The sequence below is a fragment of the Narcine bancroftii genome, chromosome 7 (assembly GCF_036971445.1).
Source record: "Narcine bancroftii isolate sNarBan1 chromosome 7, sNarBan1.hap1, whole genome shotgun sequence".
In the NCBI taxonomy this organism is placed as follows: Eukaryota; Metazoa; Chordata; class Chondrichthyes; order Torpediniformes; family Narcinidae; genus Narcine; species Narcine bancroftii.
Window position 1 is genome coordinate 38914233 of NC_091475.1, and position 22753 is coordinate 38936985.

The window sequence follows — 22753 nt, forward strand, 5'->3', positions numbered from 1 at the left end:
ACTAATTATTATAGAACTTGGGATGAAGAATACTACACAAGGAGCAGGCAAAGTGGAGATTCTGGATGAGAACAAAAACAGTGAATTATACCAAAGAGCTGTGGCAGGGCCTAAATGACATAACCTGCTGCAAAACCAAATCTAGTGTAATAGGAAAGAGCAAAGCTTCACTCCCATAAAAGCTTCAACACCAATTTAACAATTAAAACAAGGAAGAACCACTGTGAACCCCCATGTCCCCTGCTCATCCTCTACTGTCAGTATCCAAAGATGACATATGGGCAGCCTTCTGTAGAGTTATCCAAGGAAAGTATCTAGTTTGGACAGGGTACCTGGCCAAGTATTGATCAACTGGCCATTGTTTTCAACATCTTATTCCAACAGGCCATGATACCCACCTGTTTCAAACAGGCCTCAATTGTACCTGTGCCCAAGAAGAATGTGGTAACTTGACTAACTGATTATCGACCAGTGACACTCACACCAAAAGTGATAAAGTGTTTTGAGAGGCTAGTGTTGAAGATAATCAGCTCATGTCTGACTGGTGATATGGATGCATTCTGATTTGCTTACCACAGCAACAGGTCTACGGCAGATGCCATCTCACATACTGTACACAAAACCCTGGAACACCAGGTCAGCATTCTACACCATCATGCCCTCCAAACTGATCAGCAAAATCTGGACCTCAGTACCCCACTATTTAATTGAATCCTGAATTTCCTCATCTCCAGACTGCAATCATTATGAATTGGTAAGAACATCTCCTCCACAAGTCCATCAGCACTAGAGCACCACAGGGCTTCATACTTAGCTCCCTGCTCTACTCACTTTACACCTACCAAGCATGGCTTGGAATAACAACAACATTATTTACAAATTTACTGATGATACCATAATGGTAGAGTGGAAAATGGAAGCACTGCTGCTGGTGCAGACCTGTGGAAAGCAAGGAGCAAAGACACAGCATTCTCGTGGGTTCCAACCGCCCAGACCGACTACTGTCAGCTCTGTTAAAGCTTTAAACTGCCCGTTAATAGAGCCAATTACAGTTTTGTTTAAAAATTATATGACTGTGGGGTCTGCACCCAAGATGGCAGTACCTAGGGTCATAAGGGATTGCTGATTGGGAAGCAGAGGACTAGAAAATAGGAGAACATCCCCATTTGAGAAGGAGAAGCAGATTGTATGGCCCTTGGGACAGTGACCACAGTGGCGGACCAGAGAGGGGTTCTGTGGCTGAAGAACACAGGCAGTGAGCTTGTTGGCAACATGAAGTGAGGAACCCGCGCAGGCTGCGGACTGCTGGTGACTGTTGTCAAGGGATTCACATCAGGTAGCGGACAGCTGGAGACTGGCTGAAGATATACCAGTGATTGGAACTTCAATGCGAGAGGGTGCCGAAGGTGCTGAAGATTTCCTGGTTCGGATCTGGATCTGGATCTCGGGGTACTGATAGTTTGGTCTGTACTCTGTGTAGTTGCATGCGCTGCAGCAGTGCTGGAGACGAACCCATGGACGCTGGGGGCTCTGAGGGAACTCTCTTTTGCTTCTCTTACTCTGACTGTAAGGTGCTTCAGGTAATTTCTGCCAATGGTGAATCTGTATGCCTTAGGGCAGACAAAAGCAAATTCCTTGTACTATTGCATTGTCTTAATTACATGACAATAAAGGAATCTTGAATCTAGTGGGCTGTATATAAAGGGATGATAAGTCAGAATGGAGGAAGTAGATTGAAAACTTGGCTGAATGGTGTGCAATGTCACCAAAGCCAAGGAGCAGATTGCAGGCTTTAGGAAGATAAAACCAGAGTTGAGAGGTCACATGATGAGCAGTAAGACGTTGACCCCCAGAACTCCCAGACCAGAAGAATAAAAAATGGTTCAAAAGTCAAAGTAGTACAAAAAAAACCAACAAAATTGAATAAATAAAAGTTCCTACCTTGCTACGATGGGGAAGAAGAGCATCAATCAAGCGAAGGCAGCCAACAAGGTGAGAGGAATAGTCAACACCCGATTGAGCCCACCTCGTGGCCAAGACGGCAACGCTGTCCAGGCCCAGGAGGCCCTGTCGACGGAGGTCCGACCCACTGAGGACGAACGAGGCTTGCCCAAGAAGACAGTGGGAGGTGAGACCTATCCAGGGAGGAGGAATGGCATAGTCTCCAGCCAAGTGTCAGGAGATGAGGGATCTGAGCTTCGGAGCGTAATGTGCATTGCGTCCCTCTCCCGAAGACAACAAGCGAAGTGAACCAGGGAGCGCAGTACAAAAGGCGGTGGGAGCAACTCACCTGGAGATGTGGAAGACCTCGGTCCTGCGTCAGGAGACAGCTCCAGTGGCGACCTTAGCGAGGCCGACAGCGAATAGAAGGGAAGAGGCAGCGATGAGAGAGAATCACAGAGGACCTGGGACCCACTGTGGCAGCAGTGAGGGGAAGGGGGCACAGAGCCCTCATTAAATGATAAACTACAGGCTGTGATAAGAATAGAAAAGAGACAGGCCAGGGATTTAAAGGAAAAGACAGGAGAATTAAACAACAAAATGGGTAGATGGGAGAATGCCCTAAATGGATTATCAAGAAGGGTAACTGAACTAGTAGATAGAACTGGTGATAATGAGGACAGAATTAATAAATTAGAGTCCGAGGTCGCTGAATGGGAGACACCTCTAGCAGAGGATTGACACCTTAGAAAATCACTGCCAGGGGAATACCATCAAAATCGTGGGGTTGCTAGAGGACCGAGAGGAGAGAGATCCTGTAGTTTTATTTTCAACATTGGATCCCAGAAGTCTTGGGAAAGGAAAAATTGGGGGATCTGGTAGAGGTAGAGAGGGCCCATTGGACCCTCTTCCCGCACCCGGGCCCTGGTTAAAAGCCATGCTCGGTCCTAGTGAAGTTCCTGCGTCACCAGGATCATGAGAAAATTTTAAGGTCAGCGGCGGTCAGGGTGAAAGCGAGGGGGAAGGGCTGATAGAGCTGGAGGGAAAAAAGATTCTATTCTACCCAGATATAAATGTAGCTCTCCTCAAGCAAAGAAAAGAATTCGAGCCAATAAAAAGGATGTCTAAGCAGAAAGGGTACGAATGTGTCCTTAGGTACCCAGCAACCCTAAAAGTCATAATTCTAAGAGGTGAAAGAAAATTCTTGTCAGAGGCCAAAAGGGCCTGGGGGTTTGTGAAGCAGCTACCGGTCTGTCAGAAATAATGTATATAGGTATAGTGCCAAATAAACAGTGTTAGAAATTTTGTTGTATACAAGAGTGTACTGTTGGAAATAATTACATAACAATAGTAGATTCAACCATTATAAATGTGCTATTGAGAGAATTTGTGAAAAGGAAATGGTCTGGGAGGGGGTGAGGGTGGAGAGGTGTGGGAGGCAGATGGGTGCAAAATGCTCACCCTTTAGAAATGAGGAGGATGGTGACAGTAGAGAGGGTAAAGTCACCAGAGGTCAGGGGGAGGGAGGGTTAGGGGGAAATAGATGTGGGAAAGGAAAGTATATGGGTAAGGGGGTAAAGTTTGGTGTAGTTTATGTTTTCTTCGTCTGTGTTTTTTTCTTTTTCTCCCTTTCATCAAATCTTCTTTCTTTTACTTACCCCTCAGGGGCTTGTGGCTCTTGTCTCTGTTTTATTTTCTTAGGGTTTGTCACAGGTCCAGTTGGCTGGAGCAGACGGCTGGAGGAATAAGGTTGGGCGAGGATGGAACGATCACGGATCTGGAGGTCCCTGGGGCAATGACCAAGAGCATAAAATACGTTAATTTTAACATTATGGTTTGAACAGGGCGATAAAGAGGAAACGAGTCTTGGCGCACATTAAAAAAGGGGAGCAGATCTGGCCTTTCTCCAAGAAACGCATTTAACAGAGCGGGAACACCAAAAGTTAAAAAGGGGATGGGTGGGTCAGGTAATATCTTCCTTGCTCAGTTTGCACACAAGGGTGGGGGTGGCAATTTTGATAGGGAAGTGTGTTCTGGTGAGAGTACAGAGTGTGACCATAGACAAAATGGGAAGATTTATAATGGTGCACTGTCAGATATATTCAGAATTCTGGACCCTAGTAAATGTATACGCCCCAAACTTTGATGACGAAAAATTCATACAGAGCACTTTCCTAAGATTGGCAGAAGGAAAGGAGAACATCCTGATTGGGTGAGATTTTAAATTTTGTCTGGATCCTATCTTGGATAAGTCAACAAAGAAAATAGCTAAAACAAAGGCAGTGAGGGCTACCATTGGCTATATGAAGAAGATCAATTTGATAGACATGTGGAAGTGAAAACATGTGAGGGCAAGGGATTATTCCTTCTACTGAAAACAACATGACTCCTAGAATTGACTTTTTCCTGGCTTCAGCCATTATAAAAGGTAGGATCATGGAAGCTGAGTACACAGCAAGACTTCTCTCAGATCACTCACCCCTGACACTAACAATGGAAATGCCAGATAAGCAGGATACAGCATACAGATGGAGTCTTAATGTGTTGCTGTTAAAGAAGTTGGGGTTTTGTAGTTTTATGTGAACACAGATAGGCATATTTTGCCAGGCCAACCGTCCCTCTACTCCAGGTAAATTCCTCCATGAGATACCCCCAAGTATATTTCTGAGGCCAGATAATTGAATACACCAAGACTGAAGAAAGAATACATGGGGAGGTGGATGAATTGGAACAAGAAATTACTCACTTAGAAATGGATTATCAAAAATCAGACTCAAAGGACCACTATGGGGCTCTAGCAAACAAGAAAATGAAATATAATATGCTTCAAGCATATAGCATGGAAAAGGCCATAATAAGGTCAAAACAAAAATACAATGAATTGGGTAAGAGATCCCATAAAATCCTCTCTTGGCAACTGAGGGCAGAATAGGTCTCAAGGACAATCAATGCAATACAAACTGGGAATGGCAGAACCACGTATAAACCAAAAGAGATCAATGAGAACTTCAGGGAATTCTATGAGTGTCTATACAAATCAGAGCTAACGGGGAGTCTGATAAAGTTAACGGGTTCCTGTCCAATTAGAGCTTCCAAATTTGGACCCAAAAGAACAGGGTAGCCTAGATGTTCCCTTCATGGAGATAGGGAAAGCATTGAACTCACTGTAGACTAACAAGTGTCCGGGGATGATGAGTTTCCACCTAAATTTAAAGATTTACTGATACCCTCTCAGAATCTTTTTCAACAGCAATCATTTTACAATACTTAAAAAAAGACAAAGATCCACTATTGCCATCCTATAGACCTATCTCACTGTTAAATACAGATTATAAGATACTTGCCAAAGCCTTGGTGAATAGATTGATGAAATATTTGCCAATACTAATAAACAAAGACCAAGCAGGTTTCGCGCAAAAGAGATGGGCAGCGGACAATATTGGCAGACTGTTGAGTATAATGCATCTGGCATAAACCAGAAATGAGATGGGGTTTGGCTGTGGCTCTGGATGCAGAGAAGGCAATTCACAGGCTAGAGTGGGATTTTATATTCAAAGTGCTGGAAAAATTGGGGTTAGGGCCAACTTTTACAAATTGGATAAGGGCTCTGTATCATGCGCCCAAGGCTAAAGTTGTGACCAACAGACAAATTTCTCTAGCATTCCCACTGACAAGATCAAGTAGACAAGGATGCTCGCTGTCTCCAGCCGTGTTCATATTGGCCATGGAGCCATTAGTTGAAGCCATTCACCAGGATCCAGACATTGAAGGTTTTAGAGAAGGTCAGGAAGAACTTAAAATCAAATTATTCACAGATGACATATTGATGTATCTGACAGACCCAGTAAACTCGATGTCCAGGCTGCGCTCTACACTGGAGGACTATGGGGAAATCCCTGGCTACAAGGTTAATTGGAATAAGAGTGAAATTATGCCACTCACTAAGGGGGACTATAGTCAATGTCAGCAGAACAGCTCTCTAAAGTGGCCACAAAACAGGATCAAATATCTGGGAGTTAGAATAGATAACAACTTGAATAATTTTTATTTGAAAGAATCAAGGAGGACTTAAATAGGTAGATGTCCAAGGCAATAACCTTGGTGGGCAGGGTCAATTGTATTAAAATGAGTTTGTTGCCAAGGCTTCACTATATTTTCCAGACACTGCTCATGGCATTGCCCTGGGGATTCTTCCAAAATTTTCTCTCGCAGTTAAGAACATTTCTATGGAATAGAAAGGTAGCCAGACTCTGGAAAATACTCTCTGGATTATACTCTGGGCAGATTACAAATACTATTGGGCAGCCCAGTCAAGATATTTTTCCTCACTCTTTGAGGGAGGAGATGTACCATCCTGGGCACAAATTGGCCTGCACATGGGAGGTGAGAAGGTGGCAGAGGACTTTATTTAGAAACGGGATGCTAAATTGTTATCTTGAAAAGTAGGCAGCCCTATATTAAAACAAATCCTCACTATTTGAAATAAAATTAACCAATATTTAGGTATCAAAGTGGGGTTGTCCCCAAAAACATCCCTTACTCCAAATAGATTAATACCATTTACAGTAGGTTACAAGATCCTGGACACCTGGCGTTGAAATGGCGTCAGGTGCATAGAGAACTGTTACGAGCAGGGGCAACTTGTGTCACTCAAACAACTCAGACACAAGTATGGTTTATCAAACAAGATGTTCCACTGCTACCTTTTTTACAGGACAAATTAGATCCACCATGGCCCCGCCAAAATGCACCGACATAGAGACCATGATTCGAAGGGGGAACACACGGAAGTTCATCTCAGCAATGTATTTTCCTGCTCCAAGCGAAGGACCCAAACCAGGCCTTCATAAATCAAGAAAGAGGTGGGAGCCAGACTTAGGAATAGGGATTGATGAGCAGTGCTGGTCCGACCTATGTCAGACCAGCATGACTACAATTTTCTGCACCAGCTGTATCTGACGCTGCAAAAATTAAACAGATCTAAATCAGAATGATTAGATCAATGTTTGACATGCAGCATTGAGACAGGAACCTTTGTGCACGTAACCTGGACACGTACCAAGGTGAGGCCCTTTTGGGTGGAGCTAGGTCAAGTCCTAGGAAAAATTATCGACAAAGAATTCCTGCAGGACCTTGGGTTGTTCCTTTGAGAAATGTAATGGATATAAGACTTAGAATGAAGCTGTCCAAATTCATTTTGTGATGATTGCATTGGCAGTGGCCAGGAAGTGCATAGCGGTTACCTGGAAATCTGACTCCTGCCTGAGCATTACGTGTTGGAATGCGGAAATACAAAGCTGTGTTCCCCTGAAGAAAGACACTTACAGCTAAAGGAAAAAAATACAATACTTTCAAAAATATTTGGCAACTATATTAAAATTCATGGGAGCATGACTATAGGTAGATTGCCTACTCCTCAGCTGTTTTGGGGCACAAGGGGCACAACTCGTCCTGACCAGGTAAAGTCAAGAAAACAAAACAGCCTGGGCTCTGACTGCTGTGCCATGACAAACCCACAAAATCCTGATGTATGTTTCGTCCTTTTGTTGTGAATGGTTACTTAAACATCAAGTGTTGAATATGGGGATTGGGGAGGATTGGAGATAAAAAGGGTTTGAATTCTGCAGAAATGGTGTAAAATAGACAATTGTAAATTGTTGTCAGTGCTGACCATGTTAACATTGATACTGATGATGTTGATAACTTTGGGTTCGAGACTGGAAAATCATAAGTAAAATATTCTAAAAAAAAAGAGAAAACCAGGGTGTACAATTCAGTAATCATTGGGGGATCAGAGGTGGAGATGGTGAGCAAATTTAAATTCCCACGAGTCACTATATTGGCGGATCTTTCGTGAGGAAAGCCCATCAGCACTCAAATTCCATCGGAGTTTGCAGAGACTCAGTATGACATAGAAACCTTATCGACTTCTACAAATGTGCAGTAGAAAGTGTGCTGACTGGCTGCATCGTGGCCTGGAATGGGGGCAGAAAACACTAAAAGAAAGGTCGTGGACTCATTTGACTCTTATTTGCACATTATTTATTACTGAATTTTTTTTTCTGTATTTGTTTACTGGTACATTTCATCCTTTATTTGCATTTCTCACTTTGGTATACTTATCTTTTTCTTTTTTTTTGAATATTTTATTTAAAATCAATTCATAAAACAGTAAAAAGCATATATCACATTGTTAGAAATAATTGAATACATGTTAAACTATATAAAAAGAGAAAAAAGAAAGCAAAAGAAACTACAAAATGAAAACAAATCTAAACCCCCCCAACCTCCATTCTCTACCTACACCTTTAAAAACTCGACTAAACTAAAATAAATTAAATAGCTAAAATATTATTTAAAAAAATAGATAAATATATATTAAATTGGGTTGCTTTAGGAAACACTCAAAGATCCCAAAAACATTTCACAAAGGAACATAATTTATTAAGGGAAGACTTCACTGGTCTGGAGGATTCAAAGGAATTATTTATAAATTCAAACCTGATGTTTGAACATATGGGCTTCAAATCTGTAAAAATATAGAATATTTACCTCTCAAAGTATATGTAATGTTTGCTAATGGAATACAATTTTGAATCTCTGCCATCTTCCTAATGGGCAAATATCTCAATCATTTAGTTTGACTAGTTCAAGTAGGCAAGGTTGTCCTTTATTTCCTGCTTTGTTTGCATTGGCTTTAGAACCTCTTGCACAAATGATTCATGTCAATCAACAGTTTAAAGGTTTTATGGTAAAGCAAACTGAACATAAGATTACTCTATTTGCATGCGATGTACATGAACAAAGTGGGTTACAACTTTCTAATTTTAAGAATTATTATAAAGCAACACAATTAAGGTTTCTTGCCTGCATATTTAAAAATATTAAACCATCAAGGGTGGGAATTGAATTAAATAAAATTGGAGAGGATATAGCCAAAGAAATTATTTATAAATAATGACTGTTGACAGGGATGCCCCATTATTGAAACATTTGATTAATATTTGGAATAAGATTAAATTAGAAAATGATGGAAGCTCTCATAACTTTTTCAAAAGATAATCCTTTTTAAAGTATATGGTAGAGTAAAGGAATTTGTAAAATAGGAGATTGTTATGAGGGTGGTAAATTGATGTCATTTGATCACTTGAGAAGTGATCAAGTGACCCAGTACTTTTTTTGTTATTTTCAATTGAGTGCTTATTTGAGAGAAAAACTAGGACCAGAAATGGTTTTAAAGGACTGTACAGAATTAGAACAATTGATTACTGGCAGAATTGTCAAGTTTATTTCATTAGCACATGTGAAGAGAAAAATACCTAAATTAATTTTATTTAGGTCAAAGGAAAGATGGGAACACTATTTAAATATATCAATAGATCAACAAATTTTGCAAAATCTATGTAAAGATCCTATGTCTAATACAATTAATGTAAGATATAGATTACTTCAGTATAATTTTTCATATCAATTATATATTACTCCTCAAAAATTGAATAAATGGAAATTGGATATATCGGATAAATGTTTTAGATGTGGTGAAGATACTGGAGCTTTTCTTCACTCTACATGGTCTTGTTCTACCCCATCCCTTTTCAACTTTGTGTTCTTTTTCTGTCAAATGAGTTTCTTGCAATAAAGCAATATCTACTTTTAACTTCTTAATATAATCTAAAACGCGTTTCCGTTTTATCGGGTGATTTAACCCCTTAACATTGCAAAATTTAAACTATTCATTCTATCTTACCAAATGGCACCCAAACTTATACAATTGGCTCCCTCTAAATCTAACCCTAAAAAAAGGTAAAAAAATAAACCTAATCAAAAAAAAGCCCCCAAAAAAACTGCAGTAGCAGTAACTCCCCTTTATTAACCGGGTGTGGTTAATACCAACAGTGGCTGATGACTTTGGATTTAGCTGGGTCGTCATCTTCTCCCCAACTGGACAAAGAATAATCTCATCAAGTGTTAGATACTTCTGGAAGTTCCTCTTGCAAATCCATCAATTGTTCAGTTTCCAACTTTTTTTCACCTTTCCTGTTTCCAACTTTATTCAAAGTCACCAACGGGTTCATAGAGAAATCCTGAGTCAACTTAGAATCTGGTAAAGAATTGGCAAAGGTTAATGCATCCTGTGGATTTTCAAAAAATACTTTTTGAATACTTTTAAAATTGCTGGATATCTAAAAGTAGATCTGTACCCTTTCTTCCATTGGACCGCTTTAGCCACATTAAACTCCTTCTGTCTCATAACAACCCCTGACTTAAATCTGCATTTTTAAAAAACCTTACTACTCTGTACTATCATTGGGCCGTTCATACAAGCCTGTAAAACTGCTGCATGCAGAATCACTTCTCGATCCTAATACCTTAAACACCTCACAAAAACTGCCCAAGGTGGTTGACCCGGTAACGGTTTTTTCCTTAACGCACGATGAGCTCTCTCTAACTCCAAGCCCTCTGGAAAATACTCTGGACCAAAAATTTCAACAATCCAATCTTTAAAAAACTTTGTAGGATTCGTTCCTTCAAAACCCTCTGGTAACCCCACTATTTTTATATTATTCTGCCGACTCTGATTTTCCAATGAGTCCATCTTCTGCAAAAAACTTTTCTTCTCCATTTGCCATCCAGCAACCACTTCTTCAACTTGATCCACTCTGTCTTCTACATTCTTAATTTTATCTTCAGCCATATCAACTGCTGTCAAACACTTAATGACATTCATTGAAGCAATCTCACCAGACATAGCAGTAATTTTAAGTTTAATATCAGCAAGTTGTTGACCAACATTTTGAAAACTAGTAGACATATAATCCATCATGCTTTCATTTTGCTTAGTTATTGTTTCCAACATAACCATCATATCTGAAGCAGGCGTAGGGCTTATTGTACTAGGAGACTTAGATGGTGAAGGTATTTTAAAGCTGTAGGTGTACCTTCCATTTTAGCTGCAGCCATTAAAAGTTGACTATCTTCTTCTTCCAGGTACTGTTCCAACTCTTCTTCCACCTCCCACTGTGTTAAATTGACTCCACTGGACTGACTGCGGGTCTGCATTCCACTCCACGTCGAGCTGAATTCCTCAGCCTGACGTTGAGTAGCAGCCCCTGCAGCCCTCACACGTTCAAGTGTCTCGTGCATGCACACTGCCGCACGCTTCCCGGCAGCGACGGCAACACCAGGATAGGCCGCCCCCGACACGTCCTCAACTGTTACTTATCTTTTTCTTGAGTGCAGTTTATACTACCGATAAGTGGAAATTCTGTCAGGCCCGCAGGAAAAAGAATCTCAGGGTTGTATGTACGCTTGACAATAAATTTGAACATGAATAAAAATGGTAATAATTGACAGTATAAGAATATAACAACAAATTGTAAACCACAATAAGTATTTTTTCTTAGTATCCCATTTTTAAAATATATATCACTATCAATGATTGTGTAACCAATGGTGTTGTAAAATACTTCTTTAAAAGGTCAATAAAAGCTCAAAATTTACATCATTGTAAAACTTTTTAGATATCTTAAAACTTGGGTTATATTTCAGGTATTCAACATTATACAGGGGACCATGTCATACATATAAAGTTCAGAGGCTCAATGAGTCTACATGCTACAGATTTAAAATTCAGGCATGTAATGAAGCAGGTGAAGGACCCTATTCTGAAGTTTATACTTTCATGACTACCATATCTCCCCCATCTCCTCTTAAAGGTAAGTGTTTATTGAAATCAACTTGCAGACATTTGAATTTATTCCTTGATCTGGACAGGTAAGCAACAATGAAATTTGTCGTTTCAAGTTTTGAAGCACAAATTGGATTAAACTAATATATTTATCTCCTACAGCTTCAATTTTTACTAATTCAATTAAATCCAAACCTTTTAAGTTGTATCGTGGAACTAGGCAGCGATGTCCTCTCAGCCCATTATTATTTAATTTAGCTTTAGAACGTTTAGCAGTGGCTTTTTGCCAATCAGCTGATATCTCAGGAATTACAAGAGCGAGAAATGTTCATAAGGTGTCTCTTTATGCATATTGACTTCTTGTATATATCGAATCCTGATTGGTCGATACCATCCATTTTATCACTTCTTTATCAATTCAGGCAATTTTCAGGATATAAATTAAATTTGCATAGGAGTAAGCTGTTTGTTTTGGGTTCTTCTTGCTCTCTAGATTCCTCTATTCCTTTTAAAATAGCTAAAAATCAGTTCAACTATCAAGGTAATATTATAACTAAGAAATTTAATAATTTGTTTAAAGAAGATTTTTTTACCTTAATGAGTCATATTACGAAGTCCTTGACTCAGTGGTCCCCTCTTTCGATGACATTAATTGGATGCATCAATATTATTAAGTTGAATATCCTTCCTAAATTTTTATATATTTTTCAAGCTGTACCCATTTTTGTTCCCAAATTTTATCATATCTTCTTTAATAAATGCTCCCATCTGAGGAAAGTTTTGTTTTAAAATATTAAAAAGAACAGGGGCTTGGCATTACCTAACTTTAGATTTTATTTTTGGGCAGCTAAATTTGATACATTACTTTTTGGATCTATCACAAGGAACATTTAGGTGCCCAATAATAAAATCTAAAGTTAGATAAATGCCAAGCCCGTTCTTTTTAATATTTTGAAGGAAGACTTTCCTAAGACGGGGGAATTTATGAAAATTTAAGTTGGATTAATTTAGAAATTAAATCTACCCAAAATATTCTTTTGCTACTTGAAGCACTTTTACCTTTTGTTGGCATCCAAATTAACTGATAATTTTGTTGTTAGAGATACATTGAAAATCTGGTTTCAATTTAGGAAACATTTTGGGTACTCTAGAGTTTTATTAATTAGTCCTATTTTAGTTAATTCCTTTTTTTAACCTTCGGTTCAAGATAGTGGTTATCATTAGTGATTAAATTTAGGTATCCAATCATTTTTACTGACCAAATTTGTAAGATTAACTACCTTATTCCTTATTTTATTAGTAGTGGACTGTTTTGTTAGTCAGTAGCCTCTGAAGGGAGGGGATTGAATTAGATTTGTAGTATAGTGTTTTTCTTTTTATCTTTTTATTGCTATGTTAATACTTCATTGTTATGTACCTATGAAACATTTATTTGATAAACTAATAAAAATATTGAAAAATAAATTTTGAAGCTGATACTGTTGGTCTCTCAATTGCCACGTTGAGGCCATTAAAGGGGATCTTTTAAACAGGAGGCTCATTTTTAATAATCCTTTAAGCTTTCAAATTTCTCCTTCAATCAACCAGTCAACTGTGCTCTCTCCCTACCCAAATTCTGGCCACTGTCTCATGATCATCCTCTTTCACACAAAATTCCACACACATTTAATTGGTTGATTTCTCTTTGACAACTAGCAATATCTCTTGTTAGCTAGTTTACACAATGGGGATTAGCTGGCTATCATCTTTTAACATATGCCTTGTGCTATCTGCTGGAAAGCTAGACATCATTCAATCTCAGATTGTTCATGGACTGAAGAGAAAATTTATGGATTTTCATGAGATGTGAAACAAGATATCTGTATTTGGGAAAGCATTCCACTACTATAATTCCACTTCGTTAGATGTGTATTCTGTGTACAGCCATTTATTAATTTATAATTTAATTGATGGTATATTTGTGTTTGTATATACATTGAATAAATTATCTCCATTCCCTCTGACTAGCTCCAAGATTAGAGCAACTGAAGGAGAATGTTTGTGATCTCATTTGGGAACCCTTGCCAGCAATGAAGGGGGATCCTATTGTTTACAGCGTTCAGGCCATGGTTGGCAAAGATTCTGAATTCAAGCAGGTAATGATTTTCAATGAATTTCACAAACTTACCACTGTAGAAGGTGCTACAATTGTTCTGACTGTTCAAATCTCAATTATTCCATAATGCTTTCTCTCCTGTTAACTTGTTAATCTTTTAAAACTGATTTTATGTTAACTCATTTTCTGTCTCTTGATGTCCTTCCTTATAACAAAATGATCTGTTATTGTGCCATTCCATGTAAATAAGTTAAAGTCAATGTTGTTTAAACTATGGTGCCTTATTCCTCACATGAGATACAAGAAATTTTATCTATTCCACTATTAAGTGGCAGAAAAATCACAGACTAAATTCACACGTAATTAAACTCAAAGCTTATGAGTGAGGTTTTTTTTAAAACTTTCCTCCTAAAGTATTAACCTATGCAGATTTGAGGAGGCTTTGTACAATGTTCCTGAGATGAACTATACTAGGTATTGGGAATCAAATTTTGATAATAGAGATTTAATTTATGAAAACAAAGAAATATAGCCTGTAACAATAATATTCTGATGTCAATTTGAATGAGTCACATAATGAATTTGATGGTCAACATGACAAAGCTTGAAAATAGCACAAACCTAGAAGAGGCACTCCGATGTTTTGACCTGCTGAAACAAGGTTTTGATGAATTAACCCAAAGAAATTAAAAATTTTGTTCTTTTGATATCTGCACTGAAGCACCATGACCTTAATAGATACAAGAACCATCCTAAGTAATTCATTTTTAATTTAAAATATATGCAGACTTTTGATTTATTATTTTTATGAATCTAAGCAACAATAATTTTATATTATTCATGAATTCTGTGATGAATCTTCATTTTTGGTCTATGTAACTAGACAGATATGATCAAGAAAGACTATGTGCTCCAGAATGATCTGATGATAATCAATATTTCACACAATTACATTTTTCCTTCCTCCAGGTAATGTTGTTAGTGTGAATAGTAATGTAATAAGTAGTAATGGTAATTGACCATAATCACATTGCACCTTTATAATGAATTGTTGAAACTTATATTCTTGTATCCATCATAATCATTATTTTTTTCAATAATTTATGTAACTGGATTCTAATAATGTTTTTTGTCTGGAAAATATTCTACCAGCTAACAGTGCAGTCATAACTCTGTTCATTAAAGCAGTCAAAATAAAGAGGGTGGGGAAAATGTACCGTATGTTTCAGTGGGCTTATTCTAGAGTCCAATAGCAGATGTAGGACAGTTGATATCTGGAATATGATGCCAGGGGAGGTGGTGGGATCAGATATAATTACTACTTTTAAGAGGTGTCTGGCCATTTACCAAAGCAGTTTTACAATATCTTTGGGTCAGGCAGCAGCATCCAGACCAAGAGCACTGTGGTCAGTTCTAAGCCTCAGAAGGGAACAGTGAAGTCAGGTCGAGCAATAGTCATAGGGGACGCAATAGTCAGGAAAACAAATAGGAGACTCTAGGATAGTGTGTTCCCTCCTGGTTGTTTGGGTCCAGGATGTCTCTGAGCAGGTGTAGAATATTCTTAAAGGGGAGGGTAAGCAGCCATAAGTTGTGGTACATATTGGTACCAATGACACAGGCAGGAGTGGAGTAGATGTCCTGCAAAGAGAGAGTTAAGAAAGAGGCTGACGAGTAGAACCTTCAAGGTGGTAATCTCTGGATTACTACCAAGACTCTCATATTTAAGAAAGTATTTATTTATTCATTTGTGTAAGTGAATACTTGTCCTGTGTACGTATTTTCTGTCTGTATGTGTATATTGTGTTTGTGTGTCTGCCTGTTTTGCACTGAATGCTATTTCATCAAGTTGTACTTGTGCAATCAGATGACCATAAATGTCTTGAATCCTGGTGCCAAGAGCTAGGGAAGGTCAGAACAAGAAGATAATGCACACAAACGTGTGGCTGAGGCGATGGTTCAGGAGGCAGGCTTCCAAATGCTTCAATTATTGGAACCTTTTGTGGGGGAGGGGTGATGTACAAGTGGAGCTGGTCGCACCCGAACTTGAGGGCAACCAATATCCTGGCAGGGAGGTTTACTAATGTTCTTTGATGGGGGGGGAGGGGGATTTAGGAACCAAAGTGAAGAAACAGAGGAAGAGGTGGTCGGTGCATAAGTAGGATCAACTGGTAGGGCGTTTGTATGGAAGGACAGGCAGATAGGACAAAGTTCCAGCCATGGGGATGTGTTGGTACACGAAGTCAAATGTAACAAATAAAGGGCTTTGTATTTAAATGCACACAGCATAAGAAATAAATTGGATGTAGTGCAGCTACAGATTGGCAGGTATGGTGATGTAGTAGCCATCAAGGAGTCGTAGCTAAAGGATGCATGTCACTAGGAGCTGAATTTCCCAGGATACACATTGTATCGAAAGGATAGGCAGGTAAGCAGAGGGAGCAGCGTGGCTCTTTTGGTAAGGAACAACATTAAATCATTAGAAAGTGGTGACAGGATCAGAAGATATAGAATCATTGTGGGTTGAGTTAAGAAATGGTAAGGGTTTAAAAAAAACACTGTTGGCTGTTATATACACACCTCCAAACAGTAGCTGCAGTAAGGACATCAATTTCCAGCAGCAGATAGAAAAGGTGTGTGGGAGGGAAATGTTATAGTGATCATGGTGGATATTAACATGCAAGTATATTGAGACCAGGTTGGAACTGGATCCCAAGAGAGAGATTTTTTAAAAAGCCTACAAGATGGCTTTTTAGAGTGCTTGTTAATGAGTCCAGGAGGGGATCAGCTAGATTGGATGTTTGTTGTTTAATGCACCTGGGGTAATCAGACTTCTTGGGATAAAGAAACCATTAGGGGGCAGTCATCACAATATGTTTAAGTTCAATTTGAGATTTAACAAGGAGAAAATAAAGTCAGATGTGTTGGTACTTCAGGGGAGTAAAAGGAATTACAGTGGCATGAGAGAGGAACTGGCCAAAATAGATTGGAAGGGGGCACTAGTAGGGAAGACAGCAGAGCAGCAAGGGATGGAGTGTGTGCAAGACGTGGGGAAGGTGCAGAATAAATGCATAGCAAAAAAGAGGCAATATTCAAATGGGAAAAACATCACAACTGAAGCTGACAAGAGAAGTTAAAGCCAAGAAAGCAAAAGAGAGGGCATACAAAGAAGCAAAAATTTATGGAAAGATAGAGGATTGGGGAGTTTTTTAAAAAACACAGAAGGTAACTAAAACCCCATAAGGAAGGAAAAGATGAAGTATGAAAGAAAGCTAGCAAATAATATCAAAGAGCTTCTTCAAGTATATAAAGAATATAAGAGAGGTGAGAGTAAATGTAGGTCCACTAGAAAATCCCGTTAAAGAAATAATAATGGGAGACAAGGAGATGGTGGAGGAACTAAATGAGTATTTTGCATCAGTCTTCATTGTGGAAGTCACAAGCAATATGTCAGATGCCAAAGGGTATCAGGGAGGGGTAATGAGTGCAGTTATTGTTTCAAGGGAGAAGGTGCTCAGAAAGCTGAATGGTCTAAGGGTGGATAAGATTCCCAAATCAGAAGAATTGCACCCTCAGGTTCTGAACGAAGTAGTGGTAGAGATTGTGAAGGAGGCATTGGTAATGATCTTTCAGGAATCAATAGATTCTGGTGTGGTCCTGGAGGACTAGAAAATAGCAAATGTCACCCAACTAACTATTCATGAAATGAGGGAGCCAGCAGAAAGGAAATTATAGGCTGATTAGCCTGATGTCAGTGGTTGGGAAGATATTAGAGTCGATTGTAAAGGATGAGGTTATTGAGTACTTGGAGGACAGGATAGGTCTAAGATAGGGATAGGGAAAATCTTGCTTGACAAACCTATTGGAATTCTTTGAGAAAGTGACAAGCAGGCTGGATAAGGGAGATGCAGTTTGTTGTGTATTTTGGATTTTCAGAAAGTATTTGACAAGGTGGCGCACATGAGGCTACTTCACAAGAGCCGAGCCTGTGGTATAACAGGAAACATACCTGTAGGCAGAGCATTGACTGATAAGCAGGAAGCAGAAAATTGGAATGCAAGGATCATATTCAGATTGGCTGCCAGTTGCTAGTGGTGTTCCACAGGGGTCAGTGTCGGGCTGCTTTTTTTTATGTTGTATAGTAATTATTTGGATTGTGGAATGAATGGCTTTGTGGCCAAGTTAGCAGATATAAAGGTGACTGGAGGACAGGTTGTGAGGAGGAAACACAGAGGCTACAGAAGTACTAAGACAGATTAGGAGGATGGATGAGCAAAGAAGTGGCAAATGAAATATAATATTGGAACACTGGTCGGTCATGCACTTTGGTAGAAAAAATAAACAGGCAGATTTTTTTTAAATGGGGAGAAAATTGAAAATACCAAAATGCAAAGGGACCTGGGAGTCCTCGTGCAGGTCACCTGAAGGTAAACATGCATGTTGAGTGCTGGTAAAGAAAGCAAATGCAATGCTGACATTCATTTCAAGTGGAATAGAATACAAGAACAGAAGAACAGGGATGTGATGTTGAGAGTTTATAAGACATTGGTGAGTAGTTTTGGGCTCCTCGTTTAAGATGTGCTAATGTTGGAGAGGGTTCAAAGGAGGTTCACTAGGATGATTCTGGGAATGAAAATGTTATCATATGAGGAACATTTGACAGCTCGGCCTATATTCATTTGAATTTAGAAGAATCTGGTTATCTCCCATGGTGGGTGAGTCTAGGACAGGAGGACACAACTTCAGGATTGAAGGGAGTCCACAGAACAGAAATGTGTAGGGATTTCTTCAGCCAGAGTGTGGTAAATCTGTGGAATTTGTTGCCACAGGCAGATGTGTAGGCCAGGTCATTGGATGTATTTAAGCCAGATATTGATAGGTTCTTGATTAGCCAGGACATCAAAGGTTATGGAGAAAAGACTGGGCAGGAAAATGGTGTGGTGTGCTACAGTGTGAAGAAGCAGACACAAACAATGAAAGACTGTAGTACAGGGTTTAATTAGCTTAAAATTTGCACATCAGGTTCTGTATCCTTTCTGGCTCCATGTGCTTTGCTCCTGCCCAGGGGGCAGCGTAAGCCTTTTTGAGGGGCTGGTGATTGGCAGGGAGTAGGTGGAACCAGTCTCCCAGGTTACATCCCTGCAGGAGGCAGTGCGGACAGGCCCTCCCTATACTTCGATAGAGATTGTGTTGCTATTCTTTACAGTGTACAATTAAAGACAGAACTTACTTTTCCCAATTATATAGAAGGTATTTATAGCATATATGGTGTGTTCAATAATGCTCCATAATGTTCAAGTCAAATACTAGTGCCCATTTATAAACTTTATAAACCTTATACCCTTCCCTGTTTCAAATCAATAATGTTCTGATTCTTCATATGGATTTCATAGGAAAACACAGCCCTCTGGGCTCTGTTACTGTTATCCTTTCCCCAGCAACAGTATCCTTAAGCCATTATGTTCATAACTTTTTATCTCCCCACCTTTTCCTTCAGCAACCTGTTCGATTCTTGTGTTGACATAATTTCTGCTTCAAAGACTACCTCCAGTGGCATATTTTCAGCCCATCAATTCTTTGTAAGAAGAATGTTTCCCCTTTTCTCTTTCTGAAACTATTTGCATTTGGCAACACGCTGATTTTGGGTTTCTTAATATATCCGGAGGTATATTTGTTTTCAATCCTTTTGGCAAAGCGTTACATGAAGAAAATAAACATTAAATGTGTTCCTCTCCCTGTCAAATTAGTTTATATGATTAAACATGGGAAAGAAGGGTCTAGATCATTACAGCAAAATTAAATGTAAAGCATCAGTTATGATTTTGTGCTTTAAAAATCCTTAATCTTTTCTGTAACTTCTGCAATTATTTGTTTTTATTATTTTCAGATATATAAGGGTCCAGAAACAACCTTCCAAGTTTCAAACCTCCAGTTAAACTGTGAATATCGTTTTCGAGTGTGTGCCATTCGCCAGTGCCAAGGCACTCAAGGGTTCCATGATCTGGTGGGCCCTTACAGTGCCACTGTAACGTTATATTCTCAGAGAAATGAAACACCAACCAGCAGCAGCAAAAACACTACAGAAATCACAAATACAGCACAGACATTAAGTGATGAGCAGTGTGCTGCCCTCATCCTTGCATTGTTTGCTGTAGTCTCTGTTTTGATTGCTTTCATCGTTCAATACTTCGTTATCGAGTGAAAAGTTATTAGTATTTCAATGTCTCTCTGCCATGTATTACTTGTGTTGTAATATCAAATTATTGTTGTTAATTATGCTTTTAAACTGATGATGGTATTGAATCTTACATGGAGGCTCTTTGCCAACATCTCAGCCATTATCGCTCCCTTAATTCTTGCTTGTTAATGAAAATCTGGCAGTGTAGAAATAGTGTTCCATCAGAGATGTGTTGAAAGTAGCAAACAGTCTTGTACAAGAAGTGATATCTGGTTAATTCCAGTACCATTTTGCATAGGACCCCTTTAGGTTGCTTCTGAGTGTTGGCATGTCTGGAGTTGAAGCATTATACCAGAGATTTTTTTTAAAAGCTTTATTACAAGGGATCATGTGGAAAAAGCTCAGATGAAAGGAAGAGAAAACTGATGCACTTTAGTGCAGTCTGCTAAATCAATTGCAGGAACAGAAATTGGAGGTATTAATTTTTGTGAAGTCAGATAAAATACAATACAGGTGCAACAATAATAGTGAACCCAAACTGTGAAACTTTGAATCTTTCATAATTGTACCATTCCTACCTCTCTCAAATGTAGCCTAAAACAATTGAAGAGGGACCTCTTGGACTAAATTGCCAGTAAGCATGAAATTTGTATTTGTGTGGCTGAAAGGGACTCAATGTGCGATACAGATGTACATCCCAGTGTTCAGGCCTCTGGATCACTGAGACAAACTGTTTTTCAAACTTGGGTAATTAATATAATGCAATCCTATGTGTACACATAAGTTATAATGAATCTTTTTATTCACTGTTTCACAGATTTTGGGCACTTTTTAAATTTTGTCAGCCCATTTTAGCAAAGAAATGCTTTCCAATTAAAATATATTTAAAAATTCTAATTAAATCTATTCTAAATGTAAAAATTCTGTACAGACCTTCAAGACAAAAATCAAGAATGAGAGTTCCTGCAGAACTAAAAATAACACTAATAACACCAAGTACCTCTAAAACAATGCTACATAGAGAATATAGACTGGATTGCAGAGTTAACAAGTTTCAGAAGATTGCATGTCAACCATTTTGCAGTCAAGTGCATAGGTGTCATCTGGGACAATGGCCCAATGGATGGCAAGCGGTTATTGGTCCTCTAGTTCAATTATACTTTCTAGCACCTTAAACGCTATCTCCATAATTGCACATAATCTCTGATTAGTTAATAAAGATATGGATTTGTTAGAGTATTACATGTCCTTTGATTAATATTTTATTCATATACTGTGCAATTCATTCTAATCTTTTTGGTTAGTCTCTTATTTATTCTAATTATAGACATAAAATCTTAGGTAATTAACCATTTCTGTAGTGTGCGCTACCAGTTATGTTGTGCTGCAAATCACTTTGTTTTATGTGTCACTTTATTTGAAGGAGGGAAGGAAGGGGTATGTGAAAGTTTGAGACACATGCGCAAACCCTGTACAAAATGAACTTTCTGCATTGTCAGGTACGTTTACATTTCCCTTTACATTTTAAGTTGAGTATTGTTTTGCACTTCAATGTTGGCGAGTGTTACCCAAAGAAAGTATACTGTGCATTTCAAGGTGGATGATTGCAAATGCTGAGTGTTTCTTGTCTGATCCTTTCCTCTGGCCACCAGCTGCTGAACTCTTTATGCAATTTTTTTTGAGAAACAGGCATGTTTGCCCAACAAAACAAAAGCTTCTCATAAATTAGGAGAAGCATCAATTTAAACCAAGTTTTCTTTAGCTTTATTTTAAACCAGTCAATGAAAATATCTTTAATATATCCCTCTAAAAATGCAGCCTTAATTACATTTGATGTACATTGATTAAATCATTTACTTGGTGGGATATTTTCCCCCCCTATTCCCATAGTTGATTTCTATTGTGACACTGTCATCTTTCCTCAAAAAAAAAGTCATGAAATGTTTTGGCCAGCTCGATTCCGTAATAAAATGTGATGTATGTTGGATTTTTGATGACTATTTCTTGACAATGTAGACTCAATTTTAAAACATTCTGCTAAATTTGTTGTGGTGTTGAAAAGCTGGAAGAGTTTATTTTGACAATTAAATTCAAATCCATTCCTATTTTTGATAGTTGCATATGATCAGTCATTTATAAGTGTAATTGTATTTTCCATACTCTCATTGCAGTTTCCTGTATTGAAGGGCAGTGGTTTTAAAATGTAACTAAGCTTCACAGTTACCTCATTGATTGTACATTCCAAAAACTATGGAAACTTTTGGAACCTTTCCAAATATACAGCATATCACTTGTATTATGTCCAATTTAGTACTGATGATGTAAAGCTGCCATAACATGTATAAACTCTGAAATATGTATCTAATTCCAAATTGTAAATCAGCAGGTAATACATAAAACAAAATCCATGCACAATAAAAAATGTATGATTCTTTGCACTGTCTACTAATTGTATTCACGAGTTTAGGTTTTGTTGCAAGTTTTCAAGGCAGAGGGGAACTGTTAGGGGTAGTGACATAACTTGCAACAACCTTGAATAACTCAAATTGCTGTCACTTTCACAAATAATTTATAACAAAGAAATAATGTCGTTTTGCTATAAGCGCAGCAGTACAATCGATGCCATTAAATTTAGCTGCACTTAATTGAAATAATCTTACTCAAATTTAATGTAATTTAATCTTAATAGAAATTTTTGATTTGTAGGAATTGAGCTGGGGATGTTCATCATTTGGCTGACTCTCAGGTTGTCTGATTTTTACAAAATTTTGAGGCCTTTTCAACTGTATGTATCAAGACAGCTGAGAGTTTGAAACTGAGATACCATGCCCCCTCAATTAAGATGATCATAGTC

At 38.4% G+C, this 22753-nt stretch overlaps 1 protein-coding gene across 10 annotated transcripts in view; it reads left to right on the top strand.

The window, feature by feature from the left end:
- Positions 1 to 22333, top strand: part of fndc3a (fibronectin type III domain containing 3A) — a 231167-nt gene extending 208834 nt beyond the window's left edge. For 9 of the 10 annotated variants that reach the window (XM_069889664.1, XM_069889666.1, XM_069889667.1 and 6 more), the window contains 3 exons: positions 11491 to 11657; positions 13637 to 13764; positions 19609 to 22333. In XM_069889664.1, coding sequence (XP_069745765.1) covers positions 11491 to 11657; positions 13637 to 13764; positions 19609 to 19923 — 610 coding nt within the window. In that variant the 3' untranslated portion in view covers positions 19924 to 22333. Of the gene's footprint in view, positions 1 to 11490; positions 11658 to 13636; positions 13765 to 14607; positions 14694 to 19608 lie in introns of all 10 variants that reach the window. The other variant, XM_069889671.1, reaches the window with a different exon arrangement.
- Positions 22334 to 22753: the final 420 nt, after the last annotated feature.